Source organism: Acanthopagrus latus, chromosome 17, assembly GCF_904848185.1.
Source record: "Acanthopagrus latus isolate v.2019 chromosome 17, fAcaLat1.1, whole genome shotgun sequence".
NCBI lineage: Eukaryota > Metazoa > Chordata > Actinopteri > Spariformes > Sparidae > Acanthopagrus > Acanthopagrus latus.
In genome coordinates this window covers 27,533,926-27,545,360 of record NC_051055.1, presented here as the reverse complement: position 1 = coordinate 27,545,360, position 11,435 = coordinate 27,533,926, and the positions used below count along the sequence as shown (strand labels likewise).

Below are 11,435 nucleotides of genomic sequence, written 5' to 3'. Positions count from 1 at the left end.
CCTTTCTGCTCAGAAGACGTAACCCTTTTGTATTATACAGCCGCGTATTTTTTCTACTTAATGTCTCAAGTTTTTTATGTTTTTCAATACTGTGAAATGTCATTAAAAGGAAAAAAAAAAAACACAACAAATAAACGTATAAGTTAATGCACTGTGGGTTGGATGCACTTCCAAATCAAGTCTGTTAAGTGAATATAATGTAATGTAACGCGTGATGACTGTGTATAAAAACACAAGGTTACACAAAAGAATAATAGTCACAGTTGTACCTGTAATGTAATGAGCTTCAGTGGAGGAAACAGTCGGTATTAGCAGTAAAAAGCCAGCGAGAAGATCTTGTTGTAGTTGAAGGTGAGAGGAATTCCCTCCCAACAGGAAGATGACTCACTGAGAAACACTTTCTTCACCCCAAACTTTCAAGTTGGACATGATTACATGTAATTAGCGAGGAGAAGCTGCCCTCAGAACAATGCATCTTCAGCACGTGGAGTGCCTATTATGCTGTAAAAGCTTCTTCTTGTTGACTTTAGGGTAACATCTTGAGAAAAAAAAATGGTAATTGGCGTTCATGCTGGCTGAGCGTGGTAGGTGATATTTTGCATCAGCGTCGTTGTCGTGGATAAACGGTTCCCGCCTGTCTATGCTACTTAAAGAGTAACGGATCCAGTCAGGAAAAAGCAGTAGGAAAATAGACAAATTTAATCTTTGGCTTGATTGTACATTCAGCAGAATACGAATACATCAATGTTGGAGTTTGACAGAGCGGCATCATTTGTAAAAGACAAGAAAAGACGACATGATGATGTATCCGGGATCTTTGGCTGGATTAGGATCCTTCCCTTCAAACAAGCCGAAGTAGAGAACAGTGTTGGATTCAGACCCGCTCATGTCCAACTGAAAGAGGACACACACACACACACACACACACACACACACACACACACACACACACACACACACACTGTATCAATAATACTAACTAAATAATTAATAAAGATCTGATGTTTCGGTTTCACTGATATCTTATTCAGGAGGTTATCTGCAACTCAAAACAGACACAAAAACACAATCTGCACCAGGTTACGCCAAAATTGTCTCTCTTTCTTAAAATCAAAAAGATCTGGTGAGATGTCTGCCGAGCCGTATGCCGATGTTGGAGAGATTTTTTTAAGGAGACGTCAGAACAACTTCCAACGACAGGACGATCTGTTGCGACAGAACCAGGTAAACCAAAACAGGATCTTTTCTTATATCTAAACCTAACCAGCTCGTAAGATCAGCGTCGTCACAGCATGACATTTAAAATTTAACCCACAGAAATTTTACAACAGTCGACATTTGGTCTGGCGATTAGGCTTTTCATCATTATGTCTGATTATTCACTTCAGAATAATTAAGTGCTCTGAAATTCTAGTGGGCTCACTTCACTCAAATGTTTGACTTCAGTATGATGCTGACTGTATTACGAGGCGGTTAGTAAAAGAGATTCAACACTGTGTGCTACTCAAAGTTATCAGATACTACTGAATTTAAAAATCTCATTGGCATACTGTCACCTTATAAAGGCAACATGGGGATTAATTTGCAGTCATGTTTCTGATGCATGTCAGTCTGCTAGTGACTCCTATTTTAGCTCGGTTTTGGTCTCCACCAAATATCTGGCTACTAACTCTGAAAGTTTCCTGCTGGAATTGTTTTTTTAACAGTTTTCTCACTGAGTATCTTCAACCTGCTGTGTCTGGAAATGAGAGCAGTGCCAATGAACCAAAACAGTCAAGGGCCATAAAACCAAGTGAACAAATCCTTCATATGACACACGGTCACTTAATCCACTTATATAAACCTACTGACTGATCCAGCTTTAAAACAACGGCAGAAAAAAATGGATAGAGATCAATAATTCAATCAAATGATAAAGTTTAGGGTGAAAGGTCACCTGTTTGGTGACGTCGACCCTCCAGGGGTTGACCTGCAGTCCGTCACACCAGCCTGCTCGTCCGTACAGCCACGTGCCGTGTTCGTTTGGAACGGCGCCCTCTTTCACTCGCGTGGTGCAGCCCAGCGGCGTCCCTGATGGTAACGACCACGACCCCAACAAGACACGAGGAAGAAATGATCACTTCACCATCATTGATTAGTTAATCAACAGAAACTTAACAAACACGAACTTCATTATTTACATTGGTTGGTTTCAGCCTCTAAAATGTGACGATTTTTTGTTTTATGTGATTAAGAACAGAATATCTCTCACGCTTTGGACTTTGGGTCATACAAGAAATACTTTGAAGACGTCAACAATTAAACATAAGGACAACAGGTGACGTGTGCATGAGTTGGCCCATGATGTGAAACTGACACGTTTCATGATTAAACCTGAGGATCAACTTCAAAACTGAACAGGTAAAAACACACAACAAATGTAACAGAAGAGGTTGGACATCAGGTTATTGATCAACAAGGGAGATTTAAAAAACTTCTAATGATCTAAACGTCGAGTGTCAAAGTTATTTCTATCTCTCCTGGAAATTCACACTGACTCAACTTCACAGTCACATTAATTAGATTAATAAGAGCTCAGACATCCTGAAACAGTGACTCTTGATGAAGAGTGAGTAACTCAGATATCTGATGTGATGAGTGACGAGATATTTCTCACCTGCAGAGTCGAATATTAGTGTGTTGTTAAAGACGTTGTTGAGCAGGAAGTGGTGGGAGGTGACGCAAAACTCTCCACAGTGGTTGTCGTCGTAGCCGTGGGCTGTGATGACGGCGAACAGCTCCACCTGAAATCAGACGCACGGATGATAAAGACGCCGACTCAGACAGACAGGAAGCTCTTTAAAAGGTTAACGAGCAGATCCGTCACCTTCTTGGTCGACGCCGGCATGGAGAATTTGATGGGCTGGTATCTCTTGTTGTAGTTTTTGTCGAAGGTTCCTCCGCTGTAGAGCGACATCACTCTGAAGGAACGGAGCTCCTCGTCACCATCACCCGTCATGTTCGCTGTGGATTCATAGAAAGTGAAAATATACCCAGAGCTGTTACGTGACAAATGAAACTGTGTGTGTCACCAACACACTGTAAAAATAAGTTTTATCAAATGTGGTAACTGATACTGCTTATTAATCTCTTTAAGATATTCTATTATGAAAAAAATACTCGTTTTTGGTTTAATATTTGATGATATTTAATTTAATAATCTGGAGTTTTCAATTGTTCTTCAGGCAAAACTAAATACCTCAACTTCAGATACTGAGATACACATATTTTAACCATTTCTGACATTTTTTGGACCAAACTATTTAATCGATTGATCTTCAACATTTTAATCAATAATCAAACTAATCATTAGCTGTGGCACTACATGATCATTTTAAAACAAAACATGTAACACATCAGTTATAATGTTACATTATTATTCACACAGTTCTTGAGAAAAAGGGTGGTTGAGCTATTAAAGTGAAATTTGTTGGATGTTTGGTTGTATTTTATTTTAAAATGTGTGTGATTTTCACTGTCATTACTATTTCAATCGAAAAAACCATTTTGAACTTGATTTGTGTGCGTATAATGTCTAAAGAAACATGGAAATGATCTTATAACTTCAATATTCCATCAAACTCACAAACTCACAATGATCCATCACTTCTTTTTTACGACCTAAAGATCTCTTGGTGTGTTTATCTAAAATGTTTCTTCTCTTGGATTGTGATAATCTTCACTTTTATAATAAAGTAGTAGAAATTTTATCTTCATCTCTGTTACTTTATGAGAGCTTTTGTGTTTTTTAGGTTTAATTTCTTGGTAATACGGTCATAATTGTATTCAGTCTGGCAGGTTTAATCAATGTTTGGTTTCCAAATCCTTGTTAAGGTTGTTAGTTATGTTACTGATTTTTTTAAAAATTTCAAATAGACTGACATGATTTTTTCATATATTATTGTTTATTCTCTGTTATTATGCATATTTTGTGTCTAATGATCCTTCAAAAACAACATGTTGCAGCTAATGTGACTCATCCTGAAATTTATGGTTTAAAATGTCTGTCTCAGGGAAATTTGTTCCTTTTTTTTTTATCCCATCTACTCGTTTGTTTTGTGACATTTTACAATTATCTATATTGTAGCGGAATCATTGTACGATCAGTCTGAGTACATTTGCAAGTAAATATGAAAGTTTTAGAATAAGTAATATTATTTGGCAAAAAAACCCAAAACAAAACATGCACATGATCAAATTTCATGACAAAATGAGCTTTATAAATCACTTCATCAAATCTAAAGCACAGGACTGCAACAAAAACAAATCCGGTCTTGAATCTTCCCTTCTCGTCCTCTGTGTCATACAGACTGTTTCTATAAAGAAGCTGAGTCGAATCATTTCCTGGAACTCAAAGTGTCAATTTTATCCAGATATGTTCCAGTAACTATTTACAGACGGGCTGTTCCTTCCTGCAGAGCCATTCCCTCTCTCTGCCCTTAAAAACATCCTCCAGTGAGAGAACACGGGCAGAAAAATGCTCTGAGATGATATAATTTCAGTTGCAGCTCTCCGTCCTCACAGCGGGAGAGTTCAGATCGGAGCATGAAAGCCTCTCTGAACTGCTGCACCAGTGCAGTGATGACTGCTGAGGGGCTGCTTATGTGGATTACATTTTCTGTCATGGAGTCATTTATTCAGCGGTGAGCTGCAGCTTGAGCCACATTTTTTTTTTTTTTTACATTTTGGAAATTGTCACATTAAACTAAGCCGAATTAGCTGTTAGTAGTTCCTGCTTGCAATGTACCCATGAATGTGCAGACAGCTACCACTGGACTACTTTAATACGGAAGATTACTTCAAATCATGTAGATTACAGGGCAAGTTCTGAAGCACATTCTATTTCTTTGATTTCAAAGCCGATTTATGGACGTTTGTGCTCTAGCTAGTCTGAGTCACAGTGATAATAAAAGTATGTGAATTATGTCTGCGTGTTCAGATTGGAAGTCGTTTCTCTAAGAGGGAATATCAATTATGACATCAGTGACGGCAGTGAGTGGTTTGAAAGTGTCTTAACTGCTGAGCCGTGTGTCACAGCCATCTGCCGACTGCTGATAAACAATCAGTGTGTCGTACTAAAATACCAAACCACCTGCACAGTCTTCAGATCACTGACTTGCACATCTCTAATTCACCCCATGCAGTATCCTTGAGTCGCATCTTCAACTCTCCCCTCCAGCCAGGAGCGCCTCGCGGTTTGCAAAGACTATATATTCATATTGCTCCATCAAATCAACTGCTCAGTACACCTGCACAGTTTTCCAGCCACAAATCTAGCGAAACTTCAGCGTTCTCACCAGTCTGATTGCCGATGCTGAATCTCAGGTTGAGGGAGGTGAACCACGGCATCGCCCACGGCGGCGTCTTCATGGTGAAGGTGCATTTGTTGGCGTCCAGCAGCGGAAGCAGAGGAGACACGTCCGTCAGCCAGCGTCCGGTACCTCTGCCAAGATAACACACACCAGCAAATATCAGATTAAACAACAATAATCGGATTCTCGCTCAGTTAAAAGCTCTCAATCTGTTATATGTTTATATAACAGTTTTGTAATTTTGTGGTCTGCCATTATGTTAAAGTTTAAAAAATGTTAAGCAGAGTATAGACTCATAAATAACATTCATACTGAATTGTATGACTGAATGACACCATACAATGATTTATAACTGTTAAAGTTCACATGTTAAACATGGTTGAAATGCTACAAGTGTTTATTTCACAGTGATTACCAGAAGTCAGTGTTAACCTGTGATCTGGTGCTCTTAATCTGTCTGAGATCGATTGCTTCTGTCTCCACCCATGTATCCCGGAAGTTGCTATATTTTCCTTATCAGACTAAAATTATCTCTGACGAAACACCAACATGTGACTCTCTTACTTTTTCAGGTATGTTGTGGATATTAAACAAAGCTTGCTGACACCTCCAGAGTCTCAAGACAATATTACTGTGATATTTTAGAGTCGGCTATAATCTTTTGCGTCTGTGCCATCAGAGTGTTTTACATCGTCTCACCTGCGGAAGGCGGTGATCCATCGGCCCAGCTCCGTGTTGCAGTACGGGCCGAGAGGGTCACAGCAGACAAACAGCTGCACTGTGTGATCCCAGTGAGCGCAGGACCCGTCTCTCTTACTGGGACACGACAGGGCCGCGTCCAGCTCCAGCACGTTAAAGTCCGACAAGCCTGCAGAGAGACATAACACACAAGTGTTAGCATTATTAAAATGTTTTATCATACAGCGGATGGCGTCCTCACACTGACGCTCTAATGCATCAAGCTCCTTAGCTTTCCATGCTAATGTGGTGGGGTTAATTGTTTTGAGCGCTCTCTAATGGATGCTCTGGATAGAAGAGACCCATAGAGTGACCTAGAAAATGGGTTATATCATCAAGGTGAGAACTGGATCTGTTTGTCAGTCCTCTCACACCACAGCTATGCAGAAAGAGTCTTTAAAAACGACATACATTTAAAGTTAAAGTTAAACTTAATCTTTAAGTTTCTTTACACATTTAGTTTGTGTTAAGCTGCAAACCTAAAGAATAATATTACTAGTCGGCGCCGGAGAGTTTTAGTGACACATAACAGTTCAAATCCAGTCTGATCAAACAATAATGTTTGTCACTTCTGGTATGAAATGTCTACTCAGCACAAAACATTTCAAACGTTCCTGTCTCACACGTCTTGTTAATGAAGTTACCTGCCGGCATGTCGACTGTGGCCACCGCTCCCTTCTCCCTGTGCATCTGGACTTTGTCAAACACAGTAACAACCTTTGCAGGATTTTGGAGTTTGTTCTGCAGATCAGTGTAGAAATCAAACCTGGGGACAAGAGTCAGAGATACAGGTAAAAAAGACATCTAACGACAGACGGTGTGTAAATCTGTGACAGAGGACTTTATAAACAACATCTCTGCAAAGATCATGTTGTTTTCTTTCTGTGTGTTCTTACCACTGTGCCTGCCAGGCGACGAAGCTGAACGAGGGGTAAAGAAACCAGCCCATCTCAGCCAGCAGCCCCTGTTGGTCAATACTGAAGAAGAAGTACGGGGACGGGGTGTTCTGGAAGGACACATACACCGGCTGTCCAGACCTACGGAACAAATTCAGAGATATTATATCATTATGAGAAGGGCGACACAGGAAAAGACAGACAGACATGATTCAGATGCTTTGTTCTGTAGAGAAGCAAATTAAGGAAATCTATTTAGTTGGACCAGATCGAGTCAGCAGCGTAATCAGACAGGAAACAAAAGGGCTTCAGAGGATCATTACTTCAACCTTGAAAGTGTTCAGTTAATCTGTGTACAAGCATCACAGCGAGGTCTTACTCCAGCGCCTGAGCCACCGAAGGCTCCAGGTGCACCATGGCGGCGGGGATGCTCAGCGTCGTGTTGCACTCATCGTCGACGCAGTTCATGTCCTGGATTGGGTTACCGGGGAGAGCGTAGACAAGGACACCGGACGCGTTGGATTTGGCCATGTTTTCCACCTGGAAGGAAGCACAGAAGATCCGATGTTGATAAAATCATGTTAGATGAAAGTCGACGCTGCCTGTGAGTCACAAAACATTAACTGCAACACACAAGAAAAGCCTCTGGGCTGTATCTAATCATTAATCTCCTTAGTTTAGTTTAATCTGTGAAATGTAAGACAATAATCACAAATGCAGATCATGATTGTTGATTAACATAGAGCACAATCTATTAATGTTTGTATTAAACTAATATAAAAATTACAGATTCTTTAATCCCAGTTTCTTAAATGTGAAAATGTGTTCTTTGTTACGAATAAAATAATCATTCTTAGTTTATAGATGATCATAAACAAACAGACGAATGAAGAATGAACGGAAAACCTGAATACACGAGTGGAGAAACGTAACCAATGGAAATGCTTCCACACAGCTGCACTGGATGGTGCAATTAAGTTGTTATCATCCAATCACACTCTGTGGCATGTATGAGATTACTGAGCGGCTGATTCTGATTTTTTATTGAGACGGCAACAGCAAAAGATCAAACAAAAAAAAAATCAACCCCTTTTCCACCAAAATAGGAGCCAACTCAGAGAAAAACACACCCTGAATAAGTTAACTCTCTTCTTTTAATGAAGCGTCATTAGTTTTAACGTTTGCGTTGTGATTCTTGTTGTTGCGCGTGAAGAATCAGCTTTAAAACGAACTCCCGGGTGGAAGGAGCAATTTGAGTAAGTACCGTGCACATTAACAGACCTTAGTGAAATAAGAGCAGTTCCCCTCGGACACCCAGGCCACAGCTCCCGCCAGCGAGGGGGAGGGATCACAGCCGTCGCCTGAATCAATCAGCTGATAGGACGCCTGACCCCAGCGCGTGCTGAGCCAATCATACCTGGCGTCTAGTCTCTTGATAATGATAGGCATGTGCCACCCTGTGAGGAGAGACAAAACACAGAGTGAGGAACCTGCAGCATCGGCCCACTTACAAAATACACTGAGCAATACACTTTTGGAAAACGACACTCAAAACAGACGTGAGGTTCACTGAATGAAAACTGATTGTGCTGTGACACCCTGACAATCTGGGCATCAAGTTAAATATTAATGATAGGAGGTAAGCTGAGCAAGAACACACACCTTTGACCTATCGAGCCTTCAAACGTGGATAATGCCGCGGACCTGCAGGGTTTAGGCTGCAGTGTAGAACGCTGTTTTATACAGTTTATGCTCTTGAATGCATCACAGCAGCAAAAAAAAGGAACCTTTAAGTTGAGTCATTTGTTGTGTGTGGAGAAAAAATGTGAATATACTCTGAAGTTCAGAGTAGTTCAGATGTTAACATGATAAGAGAGATGCAGCGTAGATATACTGGACCTGCCATCATACAGTACTTTCAGTGAAGGAGTCAGACAACAATAAGTCTTGTGAAGAGAAAGCAGTCTTACCCTCGGAGGTGAAAGCAACCTGGGCAAGGACGCAGTTACGTGACACGCAGCCCCAGTAGTACAGCACCATGGGGATCCAGTTACCCAGAGCGAAGACGGGCACCGGAGAGAAGTGCAGCCTGGACAGAACCTCCTTCTTACCGCTGAAACATGTAAAGACATGAGAACATAGAACTGTTATTATTCTCAAAACAGTGTGTAAAGTAGTTAAGAGACAGATAATGAGGTAACAGCTTAAGAACAACTAACGTTTTTTTGTGCTTTTGCAAAATATACCAAAGATTTGAGTTATATTTGTAGGTTGTATAGGATGTGACACTGATAAGATTCAGGATGTGAAGGAGAAACTGCTGCACCAGTACAAACTCTGCTGCAAAGGTTTTTCATATCGGGTCACATGAGAGGACCCGTCAGCTGCTTACCTAACAGCACTTCTTTTTTCACTGTGGGTTTTTTTGACATATTACATTATTTTGCTGCTGCTATTTTAGGCTGCTTTAAAAAGTCACAATCGAATGCTTTGGTAATCAGTTTGCCTTTAACAAGACCCTGTTTTGTAACTTTTATAATCAATTGGCTTAGAAGTGATTTTTTTGTGTGTGTAACTTCCATTTATTTGTTATTCTGTTGAATTTGTGGATGTGTCAGTCTTGATTTATCAGCTTATTTCAACCTGTGGGGCCAAATCTCCCCCATGAGACACTAAAACAGAACAAGACTGAACTTATTCATCCATCTTTGCAGCAGAGATTTTATTAGAAACTTCAGTTTTTTTAAGGATCACTTAGAAGTTTTGGGGAAGACAATTTTATGTGAGGAGAAATATCTTTATTGACTGTTTTTTCTTTAGGCCTAAACAAACTTTCTTTGTTCAGTCACTGAATAAACAAACTGACCTTAAATAACAACTCAGTTTCATACTGTTTCACTTTGTTTATATGTGGCGGACCCTGCCACATTCATAGCATAACACAGTGGTCTGGGGACCTTATTTTCCTCTGAGAACAGCTTGTTCATTCATGTATGGAAAAAACAAATATTTGTATTATTACCTCATTAATATTGTTAATCACAAAGATACTGAGTTTGAATTTTTCCACCAAAACTACATTGTGAGTCATCTGAAGGTGTGTTTTGCATCATCTTGATCGTCTCCAGTGGTGGAAAGTAATGAAGTACATTTACAAGTACTTGACTTAAGTACAGTTTTGATGGTTTTCCATTACACGCTGCTGTTGTTCACCTGTGAGACCCCCTCACAGCTAAAATAATGTCTTAGTAGGACCACCAAGATGTTATACAGTTGTTAGCAATAATTTCCCCTTGAAGCTTCTCAGATTGTCCCATTTAAATAACTGCTTTAGTCCGAAATACGGTACAATTACCCAATATTTAACATAAAAAGCAACGTATAATGTATATAAAGTGGTTAAAATGAACCAGCTCCAGAAGCTACACCAGTGAAAGGATGCTTACACACTGGCGCGTCATTATTACCAATAATTTATTAAAGAATACTGAAATATTGATTATTTTAAATACTTGTGCTGGTAATACTGTGCTTGTACTGCAATTTTAAATATCTGACCGCAGGATTAATATCATTGTATTGCTACTGCTGCCACTGGACTGGGCGGCACGTCAACACAACACGTTGCCTGAACGCAGCGCTTCCTCCCCCGGTCACCTTTGCACGGCCACCCGGTGCAGCTGGTCCCTCATCCACAGAGCATCAGTGACCGCGGAGTCGTCCAGGGACAGAAACAGCACCTGGGTGCTGTCGGGCAGGTCCTGGACCAGGCTGCTCAGAGACGACTCGGAGCTCCACAGGCACTCCAGAAACCCGGACTTGTTGGTGAAGGCGTGGATGATGAGAGGTCCCTCCAGGACCCCCGGCTTGTAGCGGAACTCTCCATCCAGAGTTCGGACCGTAAACGCATCGGCGATGTCTCCCGGCTCCGGCCCGCCGACCCCGAAGCTTTTAGTGGCTCTCAAACTGAGTGTGTTGTCGTTATTGTTGCTGGACACACAGGCCTCTTCATCTCCGATTAGTTTCGGTTTCCCTATACCTGCAGTCACATGAGCTGTCAAAACAACGAGCATCCAAAACATCGAGAACTTTGAACGCAACGGAGCCATGTTACCGCGGACTGGCGAGAGCCCCTGAACTCACCGCAGACAGCCACGACAGAACATGGCTTTTGGAGAGTTTATCTGAATTATAAAGGTCAGACTGAGTTAAACTCTGTCAGTGGGCGTTTTCATGGGTCCTTAATCTGCGTCTAAAGACTTTTGAGTTGGAGGCGGGTCGTGCAGCTGTCTACGGTGGCCCTGAGGGGACAGGAAGCCTTAAATAGCGCAAATTGACAACAGTGAGCCGTTGATAGCTCGAAAACGGGATTTCAAACAGTTACCTAGTTGCCCCGGATTACTCAAATCTGGGATTAACGACACCGAACTTCACAGCCATGAGCGACTAA

At 41.0% G+C, this 11,435-nt stretch overlaps 1 protein-coding gene across 1 annotated transcript; it reads right to left on the bottom strand.

Annotated features, from left to right (window-relative positions):
• Positions 1–681: 681 nt before the first annotated feature.
• si:dkey-256h2.1 (uncharacterized protein LOC337520 homolog) lies at positions 682–11,264 on the bottom strand. Its single transcript, XM_037072932.1, has 12 exons — positions 10,643–11,264; positions 8,956–9,098; positions 8,267–8,442; positions 7,365–7,525; positions 6,986–7,126; positions 6,734–6,855; positions 6,051–6,219; positions 5,337–5,482; positions 2,867–3,003; positions 2,657–2,783; positions 1,937–2,070; positions 682–894 (listed from the first exon to the last, which is right to left on the bottom strand). Exons 1-12 carry the CDS (start codon positions 11,092–11,094, stop codon positions 769–771), a joined length of 2,034 nt encoding a protein of 677 aa, XP_036928827.1. The 5' UTR covers positions 11,095–11,264; the 3' UTR covers positions 682–768.
• Positions 11,265–11,435: the final 171 nt, after the last annotated feature.

What these genes read in the sequence shown, in the direction of transcription:
- si:dkey-256h2.1 (XM_037072932.1), bottom strand. Translation starts at nt 11,094, where the DNA reads ATGGCTCCGTTGCGTTCAAAGTTCTCGATGTTTTGGATGCTCGTTGTT. An exon ending in ACTGCTCTTATTTCACTAAG is followed by an intron (nt 7,526 to 8,266) that starts GTCTGTTAATGT and finishes GCTTCCTTCCAG; the next exon opens with GTGGAAAACATGGCCAAATC. An exon ending in GGGTCGACGTCACCAAACAG is followed by an intron (nt 895 to 1,936) that starts GTGACCTTTCAC and finishes GTCCTCTTTCAG; the next exon opens with TTGGACATGAGCGGGTCTGA.